The 20,301-nt window shown below is 45.9% G+C and overlaps 2 protein-coding genes across 2 annotated transcripts; one reads left to right on the forward strand and one right to left on the reverse strand.

The window, feature by feature from the left end:
* Positions 1-1,722: 1,722 nt before the first annotated feature.
* LOC105058628 (protein NODULATION SIGNALING PATHWAY 1) lies at positions 1,723-4,823 on the reverse strand. The gene has a single exon (XM_010941611.4). It carries the CDS (start codon positions 4,131-4,133, stop codon positions 2,520-2,522), a length of 1,614 nt encoding a protein of 537 aa, XP_010939913.2. The 5' UTR covers positions 4,134-4,823; the 3' UTR covers positions 1,723-2,519.
* A 7,260-nt stretch (positions 4,824-12,083) lies between these two features.
* LOC105036818 (uncharacterized) lies at positions 12,084-12,938 on the forward strand. Its single transcript, XM_010912551.4, has one exon. The coding sequence runs from the start codon at positions 12,102-12,104 to the stop codon at positions 12,729-12,731; it is 630 nt and encodes a 209-aa protein (XP_010910853.2). The 5' UTR covers positions 12,084-12,101; the 3' UTR covers positions 12,732-12,938.
* The last annotated feature ends 7,363 nt before the right edge of the window (positions 12,939-20,301 follow it).

Below are 20,301 nucleotides of genomic sequence, written 5' to 3' on the forward strand. Positions count from 1 at the left end.
CCATGAAATCTAAGTGTCGGTCTGACATCATATGATAAGTAATAAAAATTAATTCATCAACACACGTATAATTCACTTTCATTTTATCATTCAGAATTATCAGCTGTATCAGTCACCAAATATATACTTTGTTGTCATCTCTAACTTGCTGGCACTCGTAGGATTGTGATCCAAAATTAAAATAAATTGGTCATCCTGGCAACTAAATTATTGTTGGTGATTATTAAAAATACTTATATTACAATAGTATATTAGTATTAATTCATTGTGATTTTGTGATAATAGGTGACATCTTCCAAAAGTCACCGAGGCTGATTTGTGATATAAATTTAAGTTTCCTTTAAAATATTTTTTAAAAAAAAAACTATAATTGTATCATTCTTTCACATGAAATTATGTGTGTTAGAACTCATAAAAGGTTATGAGATACCCACCACTTATAATTATGTAGTTAACACTATGTGCATCTACCCAAAAAAAAAAAAAAAAAGGCACTGTGCAAGATCAATATAGAATTCGTATTTGCCTTTTTGACCATTATGGCTTGATTGGTTCAGTTAACGAGCCATTTATTCTGTTTTGAGTTGGTCACTCCTTTCGTGACTGGTTAAAATCAAGGAATCACTTTAGAAGCCTGATATGATCAATATAGTTGTCCCGTCTCTCCTCTATCTCCCTACCTCTATGGTCTAGATGACTACTGCAGTAGTGTTCAGATTCGAGTACCATCTACTGCCTGCACAGTTCGTGGGAAGAATCGTTGTATATACCTTGGAAAAAATTTACCAAGAAACACGTTCACCTTATATGGGAATAAATCTCCATTTAGAGAGAGTGTATGAAGGCGTGCCTCCGTTAATAAGCCTTTATCTCCTTATTCTACTACGTATTTTGCAAGCTTTTCCTTTATTTATGATTTGTTTCATCCATCTCTTTAGCGGGGTTAGATGATAATGGAACTCTCGTCTGAGTCATATAAATCCAGTGATTCCAAGGTTAGGTCATGGGATTCAAACCTTCAACCTTCTTCATGATATCAAGCAATTAAATTCACCTGGCTAAGCACCGATTAGTATTGTAATTAATAACTCAACCTGCAGGACTTGCAACTAATTTTATTTATTTATTGTGGTGTAGAAATGATTTTTTTAGTTCCACGTCAATTATGAGTCAAGAGAAAATATGATTTATATAGATTGAAACATTCTCTTCCAACATGAATAATTTTTTAAAGGACAAAATCGTGAGGCTCTAAATGATCAAGACCCATTAAAGTCAAAGGTCCATTGAAGCCTAAGACCCACTAAAACCTAAAAATGATCATGAGTCAAAAGTGGACAATACCTCACGTTTGCGGAGGCGGAGACAAAAACCAACCATCTGAGCTATTTGACCTCTTGACCCATGGCTACAACAGAAAATGCCTCCTATCCACATATACTCCCTCTTGACTAGGGGGATTGTGTTGTGGTGAAGGACAAAATCGTGAGGTTTTAGATGATGGATGACTACAACAGAGAATGCCTCCTATCCACATATATTCCCTCCCACACATACTCTCTCTTGATTAGAGGAGCTGTGTTGTGATGAAGGACAAAATCGTGAGGCGGACAATATCTCACCTATGCGGAGGTATAAGTCAAACCATCTGAGTCATTTGGCTCTTTGATCTACGATCATAATATTATTATTATAAAAATAAGTTGGCACGTAAATACTGGACAATAAACATAACTGTCTGCCTGAGGTATAAGATTGCCCGATTGAACTTACGGTAGAGTAGCTTTCTGAATCATTTACATATTCTGGCAGCAGTAGGCTAGAGGTGAGCTACCTTTTTTGAGCTGATATGAAAACGTCTGGTCTACCCATTATGGACCAGGTACTAGATGTAGTTCGACCCAGTTCTCAACGGGAACGGAGCCTTGGCTTTGAGATCTTCCTTCTATTTTAAACTGCGCCCTTTTATCCCGAATCTCAATCTCGAGTCCATATTAGCAAGCCAGTATCATCATCAATATAGATATATAAATACCACTTCAGATACGCAAAACTAAGGTTTTTGTTTTTCTTATTTATCTCGTACCACACAGCGGTAGATCAGATTCAGCTCTCCTCTTCGCCAGCATTATATCACATACAAGAGACACCACCAAGTGGACGGCAGTGATGTCGTGGATCATGTGAAAGCTTGAGATGGAAATCAATAAGCAAGATACATTTTGATCATAGCTTGATGAGTAATGTTATTCATCGGATCATGCTGCGGCCCATGACACTTCCACCAAAGCTGATTGAAGTTACCTCACCGTCACCGGCTCACGCGAAAGGGCAAACGCTACACACAGCTACATCTTGATAATCTTGTGCCACAAGAAGATTAGATTCAGGCCTCCTCTTCGCCGGCATCATAACATATGACAAAGGGCCACCGAGCGAACGGCAGTGATGCCGAAGATCACGTGAAACCTCGAGGAGCCCCATCATGGCCGTTACGGTCGTTACACCGGGGCCTCCTCTCACTGGCTTCTGGTGTGGGGCTTCCACAGGGAACAGAAGGAGACGCGGTGGCCCTTCCACCAGAGCCCCACCGCGGCGCCCGCCATCCTCGTCTCCCAGTTGCCGTCGTACTTCCTCAGCAGCGCCCGCCCTGCCTCCAACGCGTCCTCCCCGAACCATTCCTCCCGGAACCCTAGGCCGACCATCCTCCCCCGCCACCGCTCACACCCCTCGTCCGCTGCCGCACCCCACTCCAAAATCCTCGCCGCCTCCCCCTCCACCACCCGCCGCTCCGCGCAGTCCCTCCCCTTAAACGCCGCGCTCGTCGAGTCCAGGAACTTCCACAACAACCCCGACCTCCTTCCGAACTCCGCCGGGAATCTGCCATCGGTCTCGCCGGCGCCGCCGCCGTCGACCTCGGCCAGCACCACTAGGTCGGGATTTAGTTCCCTCACCGACCGGAGGAACGCTGTCCGGTCGTCCGGCCCGCCGTGGCCCACCCGGAACTGGGCGCAGACCACCAGGGTCTCGCTGCGGGCGAGAGACATGGTTTGGGGCTCGAGGGTGTCGGCGCGGTCGATCCGGAGGTTGAGGTCGATGGACTTGGCGTAGCGGAGAAGGTGGGAGGAGAAGTCGTACCCCAACGGCGCCGCCGAGAAGGGCCCAGGCGGGGTGGCAGCACCGGCGACGGTGATGCGGACGAGGGCGGGGACGCCACCTGGGCGGCGACTCAGCGCATCGAGGAGCGTTGGCCACTGAATCCCGTGGGAGACGCCGACGTCCACCACGTGGAGGGGCCGCGGCCGCTGGTTGGAATCTAGGGTTACGGCTTGGAGGATGGAGGCGTTGCCGAGGGAGTTGGGGAGCGCGAACCAGGGGCTGACCTCGTGGAATTTGATGATCGCCGACCGGAAGAGCTTCGGCTCCGTCGAAGCGAAGGACGGGGAGTCATCGGCCGGGCCGCTTCCCTGGGCGGGGACGCCCACCGCCGCCGCGATCCCGGCGGAGGAGAGGTGGCGGGTGAGGGAGCGTAGGCCATAAGCGGCGAGGCGGTGGTTGGCATCGCCGGAGGTGGAGGCGAGCTCGCGGAGAACGTATAATAAATGGTGGACCCTCGAGTAGTTGGCCGCCTCGATGGCGGTGGCACAGGGGTTCAGCAAATGCTCGGCCCACCTCACCTCCTTATTCCCATTGCCGGAATTCCCTCCATTCCCCTTCCTCTCTCCCTTCCTCCCATTCCCCTGCTTCCGGGCGATCTCGGCGTCTTCCTCGGACACCCCATCGCCCTCGTCGCCAGAGTCAGCGACCGTCCTCCGGCGGTTCTCGTGAGCTGCCGCCTTGTCGAGGGGGGTTGGACTGGTGGGTAGCTTCCTTTTCTTGGAGAATTCAGGTTGAGGGAGCGATGGGGGGCTGGTGGTGGGAGGGGCGACCGCGGGGGTGGTGGACGGGGGAGTGTGGATGAGGTTGGCTTGGTCTTGGTCCCGAGTCCAGCATTCGTAGCCGGCAATGGCATCGTGGAGGGTGTAGGGGTAATCGAGGAAGGAGGGGACGAAGGAGATGGAGTCCTCTGACCAATCCAAGAGGCTGTGGTGGTAGGTTGTGAGGTTGAAGTCTGGTCCCTCCTCAAAGGCCATGGTGATCGAGAGAAACTAATATGATACGAAAAAAAAGGAGGTTTAGGTTCTTAAATCGTTTTTGGGCTCACAGAGTGGGACGGAGTTCGAGGCATTAGGCTTGAGAGAGAGAGAGAGATTACACCAAAAAGAAAGTTTAGGCTCTCAAAGGGCTTTTTGAGTTCAGAAAGTGGGAAAGGATCATGGTGAACAAGATGTCAGATTTAGGGGTGGGGAGAGGTGGAAGGAGGTTTAGGCATGGACTTTATATTCAGAAGTGTGGGATAGGGAAAAAGTATGGTCCTGTTATGGATGTTCATTTATAAAGACTGGGGCATCAGAATGGAAAGACTACAGGAGATACGAGAGAGAGAGAGAGAGTTTTTGGCTCAAGGAGAGTGGCAAATCGAGGGGATTGGATTGGAAGCTGAGGGAAGGTTGTGGGAAAGGTGGATGAACACATGGGAACGCCTTGTTGGTAGTTTTGGTTTGTTCTGTGATTGGAAGCTTAAACAATAGGGAGGAGATGGTAGGACGGGCGGTGGGATTGATATATTTTATGGCTGTGGTTGGGGTTGTGATTGGAGGTCGGACTGTGGCCTTTTGTACTTTATTGCAGGTTTACGTGGGGGCGAGAGTGATGGCTGTTGGTTGTTTTTTGCGTACCGCAGAGGCTCCCGTGTGTTTTTTTGATAAATGGCTGTTGGTTGTTGGTATGCAAAACATATTACTTGTTCTACTCTGCACTATAAATAAATGTGAATAATTGGGATCCTAATGACAACACACGATGTATGAGGTTGCAGGTTGGTGATCTATCGGTTTCTTTGATTGAATATCTTATAAATGCTATAGATCTTGACCTATAGAACGTCGACATCCGTCTTTAGGCAGATGCTATGCATGTATAATGTTCTGGTTGGCTAAGTGCGAAGATGCACCCGGCAAGTTATCTATCATTTTTAGCAACAAACATAGTTGATTTTGATGGTTAGTGAGAACGCATTGTAACGAAACTGTGAATGAATCTTAGCAGCAATATTGAAGGAGACACCCTAGGAGTCCTTGTGGGCACCATGTATCATCAAGCTTTTAAAACCACTGATATTTGCAGTGTTTGTCTGTGTGTAGGGTTGCCATCACATCTGAATGAACAGTGAACTTTGAATGGATATTTGGCGTCTTATCTGTGGAGTAAGGCCACCTATAACCATAGCCATAACCAACAAGCAACATCCCTACTATTTAGACGGCTTTATGAATTGTATTTCATTTTCTCCATACATTGTCCTTAGAGCAAGCGTATTAAATTTAATCTTAAAATCAGCATGCATGTTATGTTGGATCTTCCAGCACTTTGAAGCCCTTCCAACAAGAAATGGATCAAACTATAAATTATATACACTCAATGGGGACATGGATCTTTGTTAGATATATGTATACATTAGATTTAACCATATCCTCTCGTCCTAGCTTTCAATGCATATGCAGATGGCTCTTTCCAGCATTTTCTTGGATCTTCCTTGCACATAAACATGTAATCTCAATCTATACTACGGTCAAGGTTGCTAGTTTGGATATTGGGAAAGGAATAGTGACTCAGGAATAGCACAAAAGGATATAATGATAAGATTATGATCATGTATTTTTTGGTAAACGATAGCACATACAGTTCAGTGCTGAAATCTCTGCAGCAATCCAATTTTTGTTGTTTTCTTTTACTGTTAGTTCTACCTGATTTGCTTATTAGGACAAATCAACAAAATCTTGCTGCGAATTTGCCGAGTGTGCTCACACTTAGGTTTGCTCCATCTGCCAGCCTCAGGAAAGTATATTTAGATGCAGGCTGAGGTAGATGACAGAAATAAGCAAATCAACATAAAATACAAATAAACTTAAATAATGATTTTTAGATGCAGGCTGAAGTAGATGACAGAAATAAGCATTACAACATAACATACAAAATGAACTTAACCTTTTTTTTTTATTTTTTTTCAAAATGATTACAATGGTTACAACATTTGAACATTGTCCTCTTCAAAGTGGAGAGAAGTACCAACCAGCTGACCTAAGTTTGGTTAGAAAACAAGTTGTCTTTGCTATGAAAAACTACTGTCCAAGTTTAAAGGGTTGGTAATTGTTACACTGTTTGGAAGTCTGCCTGGTGTCTATTACATGCAAATGTCTTTACTTATTCCATTGATTTAATTTTTGCTCCTAATATGCTTCCAAGTTATAAGCCTTGGACGCAGAAAATGACGAACTTCAATTCCAATAACTATATAGCAACATAGAAGAGACAAGATAAGAAAGGCTACAATAGGTGATGTTCTAAAGTTTGGGGAAGGGGGAATAAGAGTCATAAAAATCAATGGCGGAAATTTAATTATGGTTTGGACCTTCACCCTTGCAATCAATTTGTTGACGAAGAGCTTATGTCAAATAACCTCTGCCTTCACCTAAAAGATTTCTACCAGGGAAATGTATTACATGTATACTATCTCTATTATTTGGGCTATGCTAAAACTCAGTAGAGCTTACCAATAAAGCAGGATGAGATGTAGGGGCTCTGACAGGGACATGGCTCAAAGGTTAGAGAGACAGAGTGGGGGACCTGTCAAGTGAAGGCTTAGATCACAATTGTTTCTTTATTCCAACCAATTAGATTAAGACAACCATGATCAAGGTAGACACCAACTTGCATGTTATTCTAAACATGGAGACAATAACATGGCTCTGGTTAGAAAAATACTGTGCTATGCTTTTCATTCATTTTCTTGTTTATTGTTGGTACGAATCTTGGAAAGATAATCCTGAAGTCTATAGAAATTATCAGCCTGGCCAATTCACATGGATAATTTACTTGGTCCAGTGATGTTTAAGAGAGGTGGTGATGAATGACTTGCATGTCTTAGGTCTATATTTGAGTAAGACGAAGCCTATATATGACAAGCTGTTGGGTGAGTGAAAATTGTCAGTATATGCCTTTTTCTTAATTCTTTGTATTCTTTTAAAAGTAGACTTCAGTCTTTTTTTTTTTTTTTGGCTGAGAAGTAGACTTCAGTCTTTGGAACCTTGTCGTTTAATCGTTTTGTTTTATCTTTCTTCTTGTAAACAACCTCCAATGAAGTCTTCTGTGTTTATGAAAAGTAAATCAAGCGAAGCACAGAAATCTTGTTACTGTTCTTTATAGTTTAAAACCTTAAAATAGCTAGAAAACAGAGGGAACTGAAGAAGAAAGATACAGCATAGCTATAGAATTTTTTTTTCTTCATTTCTTCTTCCTTGTTTTTTTTCCTGAATAGAGCTTGTAGTTTTCATTCTTCTGTTTTTCTTAGATTTGGTTAGGTGTCACAAGAGAATAAAAAGCAAAAGAAGTGCATGTTTTCATCAATTCTCATGATACATGTTTCTTCACCTGGTTTATTGCACTAAAACTGGGCATCCTAGGCTACTTTGTAAGCTGGACTTTGAGAAGACATTCAACAAGGTCAATTGAGACTTTTTGTTTCTGTTGATGCTCACTAGAGGTAGGTAAGCTGGATTCAATCCCTCCTTCACTTGGCCTTGGTTGCTTTGTTTGTGAATGGTGTATCTGGTTGGTGGATCGAGTGTAAGCAAGGATTGAGATAACGTGATACTTTTTCTCCAGCCCTTTTCATCCTTGCCATGAATGTCCTTCCTAAGTTATTAAAACAGGCAAGGTCCATTAGGTTGATTGAAGGTATTAGGGACTTACCATACTTCCACAAGGTTAAAAACTTGCACTTTGCTGATGATTTCCTTCTCTTCACGAGGAAAAAGTAGATTATTGTAGTAATAGAAGCTCCTCTTTTTGCTTTTGAGAATGCCATCGGACTCAAAATCAATTTCCACGAAAAGCATAGTCATTTGCATCAATATGGATGTGATCAGGGCTTCAGATTTTGCCACAATGATAAATTGTAAAAAAGAGCTTGCCCTCAACTGCTTAGTCTAGACCTATATTATAAAAAGCTACCAAAGTAATGTTGGACGCCCTTGATCGAGAAAATCAGAAGAAGTCTTGCATTATAGAAGGATAAATTGCTCTCTATGGGTGGACGTGTTAGCCTTATCAATGTTGTGTTATTTGCACTTCCTTCTTATTTCATGTCCATCTTTAAATTTCTAAAGTGCTTGCTTTAGAAATTTAGAGATGGGCTATGACCATCTTGATTTGCAAATGGGTGCTAAAAAAAAATTCAGTGGAATCATGCCAATATATGACCCTACTATTAGAACTACTTGTCTCCTTCGGATGATGGATGGAGAGTAGGAATTCAATCTACCTATAGTGTATCTTATCTCTATTCCAAGGATTAGGGGTAACTATCCCAGTGAGTACTATCGCTCCTCCATCATCAATAGCCATGCATGTTAAATCTATATACCAAGGAGTAACCTATTAACTAGCTAATGGTCTAAGTTCTTCCAAATCTAAGGTTAGAGGGCATCTGCCATATTAGATACATTCATCTCCAAATTAGCTATATTCAACATGTTTATGGTCTAGGAGGCAAGCACGATGGTGGGTCCTACCTTTATCAAATTCTTTATGATTGCCGCCTACTTAGGTATGAATCTCATCTCTACCAGATCTTTTATGGTCTATATCTGTCACTCAAGTTCGCCTTTTCTAAGAAGCAAACTTATCAATCTCTATAGTAAATGAAGTGATTGATGAATTTGCAAGATCTTTGTTAGCTTTCCTTCAAATCAGCTAAATAGAATTATTTCCAAGTCCAAAATTAGGCTGATGTATAGATATTAAATATATCACATCAGCCACCTGATCATCGATTGGTGGAATGTGGAAAGCTCATTTATGCCATATCTGGACCAGGGACTATGACTCAAAGGCCAATACACCAAGAGTGTAAGCTAATATAAGGGTGTAGGCCCAATGATTGTAGTATAAATTAAGGACGGTGAGAGTTATTGACCTAGAATGAGGCCTTTTAAAGAGTGGAAGTTAAGAGGTAGCTAAATAGCACTTACCACCGCTCAATACATAAAGGAATAATAGCATATCCAGAATATGAGTATTGAAAGGGAGGTGATATCATATATATAAAAATAGCGGTCCATATGTAGTAAACCACCAAGAACAAGTGTTAAAACTGAGTAGTTATATCTATTACCATTATCTAGATTGTCACTTGTGAGAGGAGTGGTAGAGAATTGCTTAAAATATAAGACTACTGGAGGGAAGCTAACTATTGCATATGACAATAATAGCTCATGAAGCATAAACTAGCAAAGAGGAGATGTAGTGGCGCATGTCTCGACAATTAATCGGAGTCACTTATAAATATTAAATTGTAATCTCAAGAGAAGAATTCTTCGGCCAATGAACAACTCATTGTTATCTTTATCTTTATCATTAATTTACCATTGCATTTATTTTTAACTTTTCTATTTTAGTTATCTATTTTACTCTAGTTTATCTGTAATTGTAGCATGGATTTGTAGCTCTGGCTATATCTCATTTTGTTTTCTATTAAATAAATAAAATTATGGTAGTGAAAGCTCTTGAAGGTCAAGACATCAGGATCCATGCTGCTAACTCTTAATCATATCTTTTTTATGGCTTTTCAATAGTGGTGGCACAGCCACACACTTGAACCAGCCTGTCAGGGGATGCTCGTGTCATCTATATCCCTCAAACAGAGGATTTTCAGGCCAACACACAGCCAAACCATATATTTGTTCTTACCAAACTTTTCTCCCCCCACCTCTTCTTCCTAGACGTCATAATAAAGTGAAAAACATTAATGCATTGCACGAACTGATTGCATTTTACAGGCTCTTAGTTGCTGTGGTTTGGCTCTCGTAGCCGTTTCTGTATTATTTGTTTTTTTTTTTTTTGTTGATTATGTTGTTTTACGTCAATGTGACGCTTGCTGTTTTAAATATATAAAGGTCCCTGTCTTGAAACAGCAGCAAGTTTTGGGGCTTTTGACTCTTAATATAAGTTCTGACTAATTTTTTGTTGACATAAAACCATCCCGAATTTTAGATCCAAGTGGCTCTTTGTAGCCATTTGTTTAGATTATATAACCTTCTTTTGTGGCATGACCATCCACCTCAACATCACACAAGGGCTTACTTCCTCTCTAGTTGTCTGGTTCAGCAGTCGTGGGAAAATGATATTATTTTGATCTCAACTAAAAACTGTTCTTACTAGGAAGTCTCGTAGTAGGAATCTCAATGAGTAATACTTGTTGTATAGAATCATCTGATGGTTTCTATAGTTGAGAGTCTGAGTGGTAACTTGTTTTCTTTATGGAGGCTGGAGTGTTTTTAGTCTAATCCATAGCTGCATAAAATGAGAGCAATGGAGAAGATGGTGAAAGCCTTTAATTTCTCCGAGTTTTACAAATGCCACTTAATCTAATTGTTCTCCCATGTTGATCAGTCGTAATCTTTTTTTTCCTTTTCTTTTTTTGAAAAGATGATGGTGCAATTTGTTTCAGCCCAGAATGTTGAAAAAATAAAGCAAGCATGTGATGGTCAAATAAACGAGCACAAGTTACTCGCACCTTTCTTCTTGACCATTGGGGTGGAATAATTCATTCATTTGACAAAGGTCTATATGCTTTGGGAGTAGTTTTCCTGCCTTTTAGACTCTATTTGTCAAATTTACGTGAAGATTTACAATTGCTGCATTCATTAATCCGTTCGGCTGGAATCATTCGCCAGTTCCTTGACCTTTAAAGGGCCAAGGTGGTCTGGCTCTAGGCCTCCATTGTTTCCATCTCATTAGGGTTGGCAGCTCATGGGTCTCATGTTAACCAAAAGCAAACAAATCCATTGCTTTCTCTTACATTTAAAAGAAAGCCCAAGTCAAACGATTCAACCAAGTTCTATCGGATCAAGTTTAATTTTGTAAAATGAAAAAATGATTGTTTTAAATGACTGTATTAGTTTTTATGATGGTATTTTTGGTGTTGATTTTCCCATCCTCATGGAGGAGGTCTAAGGTTTTAAATCCTCTAATATGTTTTCGGGATTTTCTGAATGTATCCGAGCCAAGAAAATTAAAGTATATTTTGAGAAATATGATAGGAATTCCACCAATTCTGAGCTCAAACGCTAGAGCATGAAGAGGATATCCCACTTCACGGAAAAGCCGCGCTTAGGGAATTGAAGTTCCACTTTTGGGGGCCTTCCTCAAGGCTTGTAATCGGAACGGGTGGGACGTAGTTCAAATTCCCGTTCGACGCTTTCATGGTCAAACTGGATATCCCACTTTACCTTTATTTTGAATGCAGAAGCCGGATGGCAAAGTAGAATATAACAACTAGCTTCCTCCTTTTAAAGACTGAGGAGGAATTCTGACCCCATCCCCTATTCTGCAGCATCCACCCCAAGCCAAGCCGCATCGCCGGCATTAGCTGGGTACCGAGTAATGGGGTTGAAACAGGTGTTGACACCCTACGGAATCTGGGTTCAGGTTGTATCCTTGGTACCAAAGAAGGATTGGTCTTTTTCTACAATACCAACCATTCGATTGAATTGCACAGCTTTCAAAGTTTCCATTCATTTCCTTCCGTCCATCAGCATAGATCGCGCGACAGATATTATGCTTTCAACATCGTGCAAAATATAATCCAATTATCCATACCGCAAAAGAAGATCAATCATTCTTCCATACGAAAGATACAACCTGCACCCACAAAATCTAACCTCATCCCTGTCTTAAGTTATCACTCAAACTAAAGTTTGGTGGTCTTTGATTCTTTTTGTATCTGATTTTTTCAAATGTTTTTGATAATAGCAAGGTCAAAAGATGCTAATAGCTATCATAACCCTTGAACGCAGAGAAAGGCAAGCAAAAAGACGAAAATTATGGGCTCCACCTCCGAACCTAGCCGTTAGCTACGGCAGCAACGGTCACATGCCACTCTATTTAAACAATTCCAGATCTTCAGCACCAACATCAGAGAAACAAAAACAACTGAAAAAATGTCTTCCTCCACAAAACTCCGAAGCTCCTCCACGCTCCCTCATCTCATCCTCTCAGCTCTAAATCTCTGCCTCTTTTTCATCTCCTCAGCCTCCTTTGCCCCCATCATCCTCTTAAGGTTTCCCCCAACTTCTTTCGGCTGGGCACTGTTTATAGTCTCTGCCACCACCCTCCTCTCCTCCCTCCTGGGTTTCTACTCCCAACTGACCCACCTTTGTTTCATCACCCACATCTCCATCATCCTTGCTTCCTCCATAGGGCAGGCGCTTGGCTTCCTTTCGCTCTTTCTCCGGCCCGACCCCAGCCTCCGGTTGCTGTCTTCAGCGAGGAGCCTGAGGGAGCAGAAGGTGCTGTTGAAATTAGAGGAAGGGATGATACTGGGGATGTTCATGGTGCAGTCGGCCGTACTGGTCTCAGCGTGCATCATACAGAGGTGGTGGGTGAGGGAGTATGAGGAGGTGGAGGCTGAAAGGGAGGTGATTGCAAGGAAGAGGAGCCGGAGGATGGCTCGGGTGCAGGAAGAGGCAATGGCAAATGCTGCAGCGATGGCAGAGGTCAAGGCAAGGGCGCTGGATGAGAAGATGAAGAACAAGTATGGGCAGTGGATGAAGAATGACATTGAAGGTTGATTGTGGGGCTCTGTTGTATGTTGTTTAGCTCTGAGTGTATCCTCCGAGGTTGATTGTCTCCATGTCTGAACTAAGTCTGGTTTGGTTGGCCACTACAAGGTGGCCACCGGAAACAGGGCTCACCATCGTTAATCAGTTGTTGCTTTTGGTGTGTGAAATTGTCCGAAACTTTTAAATCATTAATAATTTTTACATTATTTTATTAAACATTTTTATGTGTGTTTTCATATTTATATTTCCTGAGTACTTGATTTTATCATTTATATACTTGAGAGACTATCATATCTGTCTTTTCTGTTATGGCCCTAATGGCTCAAGCAGCTAGTCATTTATTCTACAATGAATTATTTATTTCCTTATTGAATGGCCTAGAATGGGGATAAAAAGGGGCTGATTATCTCTGATGGTAGGAACATTTCAAGTCTTTTTTCGTATCTCTCTGTCACTTTCTGGGTGATTGCTGCTATCATTCAAGTTCAGATACCATTTACCATGTGCATGGTTTGTGGGAGGATCACTGTATCTTGAGAGAGCTACCAGGTAACCTGTGCATTTCCATTCCGCCAACATCCTCCTTCGGAGCAATGCAACAATGAAATTGTAGCTTAATTGTGCTCTTTGGTTCTTCGCAGTGTTCAACTGCTGGTACTCGCAAGAATGTCAAACCAGCCATATCCAAATTCTTCGAGTGTAGCAGCAGAGTTCGTTTCAAATTTAAAAGAACTCTTATATACAGCATGTTAAAATTTACAAATTTTCAGTATCAGAGCATTTGAAGATTCTTTATTGATCTAAGTTAAATCAACACCTAGATAAGGACCGACCAAAGAAATGAAAACTAAAATCATTCCTGATAGAGATTTACCATCCATGCTTTGACCTCTTTCAACCCTCAAACAGGCTCCTCATGATTCCCTCCACCCAAGTTTCCCTTGTCCAACCCAACAGCCTTAGCTAAATTACCAACATTGCATTGTCCCCATGTCCTGCTCATCAGCCAGTAATGCTGTGCTGTATTTGAGGACGCTACTCTAGAAATTTGTCAAATACATATGCTTAATAAACAGATGACCATATACTCCTTCACTAATGTAATCCACTACAAACATCGATATTTGCAAATTTTATTATAAAAGTCTTCATCGAATGTTCTTTTTTAGACAAGACAGCTGATTAAGGAAAATTAAAAATTGTATCTCTACGACACCATATTATAAAACAAAGATGTCAATTACAATAAAAAGCCTCAAAAGCTACCCCTCCCCTCCCTCCTACAGAAAAAAAAAAAAAAAAAAAAGAAAAAAAAAAAGAAAGAAAAGAGGAGGCCAAAAAAAAAAGAAGAAGAAAAATCAGATGAGTCAAAAAAAAGAAAAAAAAAATAGAAACTTAAATGTTCCAAAAAGTCTAGATTCATCCAATAAATGTACTTAGAATTCCCGTGCCAGCAAGCTTCTAGCTAAAGAAAAGTTGTCTTCTCAGACTATGCAACTTTCTTCCTGTGTAACTGTGGAAGTTGTTTTGCAAGATGCTTTGTTTAATAGTTGTTGGGATATATTGATTGTCCCCCATACACCGATTTATTCTCGGATCGGTCTGATCGACGACCGATGGATGACTCCGACCGATGCCTGATTCTACCGACCGTACTGATCGACGACTGCCGATAGTAGCTGCCGATATTATCCGACTGAAGGAGTGTTGGTCGGACAGACCCATTCTGTTTCCAACCAGCCGAGCGGTGGAGTCCAAATCACCGACTCACTGTCGGGGGCGGCAGCCGACGTCTGACCTCAGCGAGGCATTAAATCGGCCGATGGTGTCCCTAGATCTTCACCCGACATCCCACAACCAAATGCCGACGTATGGTCGGTCGGCTTCCTCAAACGCCGTATGACTACTGAGGCCCGCCGTCCTGACAAAGGCATGCAGCATAGCCACCCTGGAACATTGTCCTGCTAAGGACATAGATTAACCCCAGCGATGTGACAAGCCCACAGCGACTTGACAGTCCGCGGCGACTCTGACAGCCTCCGACGATTTGACAACTCCTCCCATTGTCTGCGCCATTAATGACGACGCCATGCCGCGCTCTACTATAAAACGGAGAAGGCAACAGTGCTGGAGGAGATTCTCTCGAAACCCCAGGACTCCCTCACTCCCTCTCTCTCTCTCTCTCGCTGAGCTTCATGATTCTTTTCTACTGTTGCCTAGTCTCCTCTCTGACTTGACCGTCAGAGGATCTCCGTCGGAGTCACCTCCGGTCAATGCGGACTTCTTTTGCAGGCGCTCGTTCCCGGCGACCAGGCGACGAGGGGATTGGCCGCAACAGATTTGGCACGTCAGGAAGGGGGGACGCAGGGATTACGACCCCCACAGAACTTGAAACACCCTTTCGAAATGACAAGAACCAGGGCTCAGCGATCGAGGACCACCGGATCGGCGAGGCACTCTTCCCGCCGGGAAGAGGCCTCTCCTCCACCCTCCATGGCGGAATCTAGCTCTCCGCATCCTGTGGTGACCACGGATACACAGATCACGACGATCGTGCGGCAGATAACCGTACTGACGGACGCGGTCAAGAGCCTTCAACAACAACCAACCTGGTTGCCACACTCGCCGGCGGAGCAACCGGCGGCACACCCGATGCCCTCCAGGAGCAGCCGCCGACGCCTGTGTCGGTCTCCATCCCCTCCTCAGGAGCAGCCGTCACGGCACTCCCACAGAGAGGGGGAAAGGCGGACACGGCATGATACCCACCGATCCCGACGACCTTCTCCTTCCCAGCTGGAACAAGCAAGGAAGGAGAAGCGACCGCGAACTCCGTCCGCCTCCCTCTCAGATTCGTCGGGAGACTCCACCCTCGGGGTCTCTCGGCACCGACGGGTCGACGACTACGAATGCAGGTTCGAAGAAATCGACCGTCGGCTTGCCCAGCTATAGGTGGACGGATAGAAGTTCTCGAACGACGTCGACTTCCAGACCGTCCAACCTCTCTCTCGACTCATCCTCGATGAACCGATCCCTAGTCGGTTCAAGATGCCTCACGTGGAGCCTTACGACAGCTTCACCGACCCAATTGACCATCTAGAGAGCTACAAGGCTCTCATGACGATCCAAGGGGCGATCGATGCCCTTCTTTGTATCGGCTTCCCCGCCACACTTCGCAAGGCCGTCAGGACCTGGTACTCCGACCTTCGTTCGGGAAGTATCCACTCCTTCGGACAGCTCGAACATTCTTTCGTGGCCCATTTCAGCACCAATCGGAAGCCGCCGCGAACCTCAGATAGTCTTTTCTCCCTCAAGCAGGGAGAAAATGAGACTCTACGACACTTTGTGGCCCGGTTCAACGCGGCCACACTTGAGGTCCGGGACCACAACGAAGATATGGCTATCTCGGCCATGAAGAGGGGACTAAGGAGGTCTCGGTTCACCTATTTCTTGGACAAGACCCTCCCCCAGACGTATGCCGAATTGCTGGAGCGCGCGTACAAATACATGCGCACGGACGAAGGAGCTTTCGACCGATGTCTGACCGAGGGCACGGGTTAGAAGGAGAAGCAGAAGAAAAATCGAGCTCCTACTGAACCCAGCGAGCCCCACCGATAGATGGATCTCATCCCGACAATGGAGTCTGAGACCGATGCATCGCAGGTATGACTCCTACACTCCTCTCCCCGCTCCTCGTGCGCAGATCCTGATAGAGATCGAAGGAGCGGAGTATCTACGACAGCCTCGGCCTCTGAAGGCAAAGGGCCTCGACCAACGTAACCCGATCATCGAATCTATGACGGCCTCGGCCTCTGAAGGCAAAAGGCCTTGACCGAAGCAGCTCGATCATCGATCATCGAATCAACGACTCGATCACCGATCATCAAACCGACGGCCTCGATCTCTGAAGGCAAAAGGCCCCGACCAACATGGCTCGATCGTCGATCACCGAATCAATGGCTCGATCACCGATCGCCGAACCGACGGCCTCAGCCTCTAAAGGCAAAAGGCCTCGACCAACACGGTTCGATCGTCGATCATCGAATCAACGGCTCGATCACCGATAGTCGAACCGACAGCCTCGACCTCTGAAGGCAAAAGGCCCCAACCAACACAGCTCGATCGTCGATCGCCGAATCAACAGCTAGATCACCGATCGTCGAACTGATGGCCTCGGCCTCTAAAGGCAAAAGGCCTCGACCAACATGGCTCGATCGTCGATCGTCGAATCAATGGCTCGATCATCGATCGCCGAACCGACGGCCTCTACCTCTGAAGGCAAAAGGCCCCGACCAACATGGCTCAATCGCCGATCGCTGAATCAATGGCTCGATCACCGATTGTCAAACTGACGGCCTCGGCCTTTGAAGGTAAAAGGCCTCAACCAACACGGCTCGATCGTCGATCGTCGAATCAATGGCTCGATCACCGATCGCCGAACCGACGGCCTCGACCTCTGAAGGCAAAAGGCCTCGACCAACATGGCTCGATCGTCGATCGCCGAATCAACGGCTCGATCACCGATCGTCGAACCGACGGCCTCGGCCTCTGAAGGCAAAAGGACCCGACCAACATGGCTCGATCGTCGATCGTTGAATCAACGGATCGATCACCGATCGCCGAACTGACGGCCTCGGCCTCTGAAGGCAAAAGGCCTTGACCAACACGGCTCGATCGCCGATCGTCGAATCAACGGCTCGATCACCGATCGTCGAACCGATAGCCTCGGCCTCTGAAGGCAAAAAGCCCTGACCAACACGGCTCGATCGTCGATCGTCGAATCAACGGCTCGATCACCGATCGCCAAACCGATGTCCTCGGCCTCTGAAGGCAAAAGGCCCCAACCAACATGGCTCGATTGTCGATCGCCGAATCAACGGCTCGATCATCGATCGCCAAACTGACGGCCTCGGCCTCTAAAGGCAAAAGGCCTCGATCAACACGGCTCGATCGTCGATCGCCGAATCAACGGCTCGATCATCGATCGTCAAATCGATGGCCTCAGCCTTTGAAGGCAAAAGGCCTCGACCAATACGGCTCGATCGTCGATCGTCAAATCAATGGCTCGATCACCGATCGCCGAACTGACGGCCTCGACCTTTGAAGGCAAAAGGCCTCGACCAACATGGCTCGATTGCCGATCGTCGAATCAACGGCTCGATCACCGATCATCGAACCGACGGCCTTGACCTCTGAAGGCAAAAGGCCCCGACCAACATGGCTCGATTATCGATCGTCGAATCAATGGTTCGATCATCGATCGTTGAACCGATGGCCTCGGCCTCTGAAGGCAAAAGGCCTCAACCAACACGGCTCGATCGTCGATCGCCAAATCAATGGCTCGATCACCGATCGCCGAACCGACGGCCTCGGTCTTTGAAGGCAAAAGGCCCCGACCAACACGGCTCGATCGTCGATCGCCGAATCAACGGCTCGATCATCGATCGTCGAATCGACGGCCTCGGCCTCTGAAGGTAAAAGGCCCCGACCAATACGGCTCGATCGTCGATCACCGAATCAACGGCTCGATCATCGATCGCCGAACCGACGGTCTCGGCCTCTGAAGGCAAAAGGCCTCGACCAACACGGCTCAATCACCGATCGCCGAATCAACGGCTCAATCACCGATCGCCGAACCGACGGCCTCGACCTCTGAAGGCAAAAGGCCCCGACCAACACGGCTCGATCATCGATCGCCGAATCAACAACTCGATCACCGATCGCCGAACCAACGGCCTATGCCTCTGAGGGCAAAAGACCTCGACCAACGCGGCTGGCTAACTTGCCGACTTAGCTTCGACTAAGAGCGGCAAAATGCCAAGACGACCGCAGTTCGACTTGCGACATACCGACCCGGTCATGATCGATCGAAGGATATTCGGCTTGCCACCGTCTATCATACGACTCGACATGCTACGTCAACGGATATTCGACTTGCGACATACCGACCCGGTCACGACCGGTCGAAGGATATTCGGCTTGCCACCGTCTATCATACGACTCAACATGCTACATCAACGGATATTCAACTTGCGACATACCGACCCGGTCACGATCGGTCGAAGGATATTCGGCTTGCCACCATCTATCATACGACTCGACATGCTACGTCAACGGATATTTGACTTGCGACATACCGACCCGGTCACGAACGGTCGAAGGATATTCGGCTTGCCACCGTCTATCATACGACTCGACATGCTACGTCAACGGATATTCAACTTGCGACATACCGATCCGGTCACGATCGGTCGAAGGATATTCGGCTTGCCACCATCTATCATACGACTCGACATGTTACGTCAACGGATATTCAACTTGCGACATACCGATCTGGTCACGACCGGTCGAAGGATATTCGACTTGCCACCGTCTATCATACGACTCGACATGCTACGTCAACGGATATTCGACTTACGACATACCGATCTGGTCACGACCGATCAAAAGATATTCGGCTTGCCATCATTTATCATACGTCCCGACGTGCGCACCCGACCCAGGGGCTGGACAATGGATATTCGACTTGCCATCGTTATCCTATCCAAATACATCGGACGCTACTCGACTATCAGACTCTGCGGAATGATCGTGTCGATGAGCAACGTTTGGAGGTTGCACGACCTCCAACCCGACGTGCATGCTCGACCTACTGTCGAGACGACTAACATCGGATCGTTCGTTGATGCGATCGCCAGAGTCGGGGCAAGACATGATGGAAAACCACTCTTTTCATCCGAAGCCATCGCCCACGTGTTCACGCGAGCCAACACGACATCGGACTCAGGAGTGGGGGGGCAACTGTTGGGATATACCGACTGACCCCCATACGCCGACTTACCCTCGGACCGGTCTGACCGACGACCGATGGATGACTCCGACCGACGTCCGACTCTACCGACCGCACTGATCGATGACTGCCGATAGTAGCTGCCGACATTATCCGACTGAAGGAGTGTCGGCCGGACAGACCCATTCTGTTCCCAACCAGCCGAGCGGTGGAGCCCAAATCACTGACTCACTATCGGGGGCGGCAGCCGACGTCCGACCTCAGCGAGGCATTAAATCGACCGACGGTGTCCCTGGATTTTCATCCGACATCCCACAACCAAATACCGACGTATGGTCGGTCGGCTTCCTCAAACGCCGTACGACTACTGAGGCCCGCCGTTCTGACAAAGGCATGCGGCATAGCCGCCCTGGGACATTGTCCTGCCAAGGATATAGATTAATCCCAGCGATGTGACAAGCCCACAGCGACTTGACAGTCCGCGGCGACTCTGATAGCCTCCGACGATTTGACAACTCCTCCCATTGTCTGCGCCATTAATGACAGCGCCATGCCGCGCTCTACTATAAAACGGAGAAGGCAACAGTGCTGGAGGAGGTTCTCTCGAAACCCCAGGACTCCCTCACTCCCTCTCTCTCTCTCGCTGAGCTCCCTGATTCTTTTCTACTGTTGCCTAGTCTCCTCTCTGACTTGACCGTCGGAGGGTCTCCGTCAGAATCATCTCCGGTCAGTGCGGACTTTTTTTGTAGACGCTCGTTTTCGATGACCAAGCGATGAGGGGATTGACCGCAA

Source organism: Elaeis guineensis, chromosome 15 (assembly GCF_000442705.2).
Source record: "Elaeis guineensis isolate ETL-2024a chromosome 15, EG11, whole genome shotgun sequence".
In the NCBI taxonomy this organism is placed as follows: Eukaryota; Viridiplantae; Streptophyta; class Magnoliopsida; order Arecales; family Arecaceae; genus Elaeis; species Elaeis guineensis.

What these genes read in the sequence shown, in the direction of transcription:
- LOC105058628 (XM_010941611.4), bottom strand. Translation starts at nt 4,133, where the DNA reads ATGGCCTTTGAGGAGGGACCAGACTTCAACCTCACAACCTACCACCAC.
- LOC105036818 (XM_010912551.4), top strand. Translation starts at nt 12,102, where the DNA reads ATGTCTTCCTCCACAAAACTCCGAAGCTCCTCCACGCTCCCTCATCTC.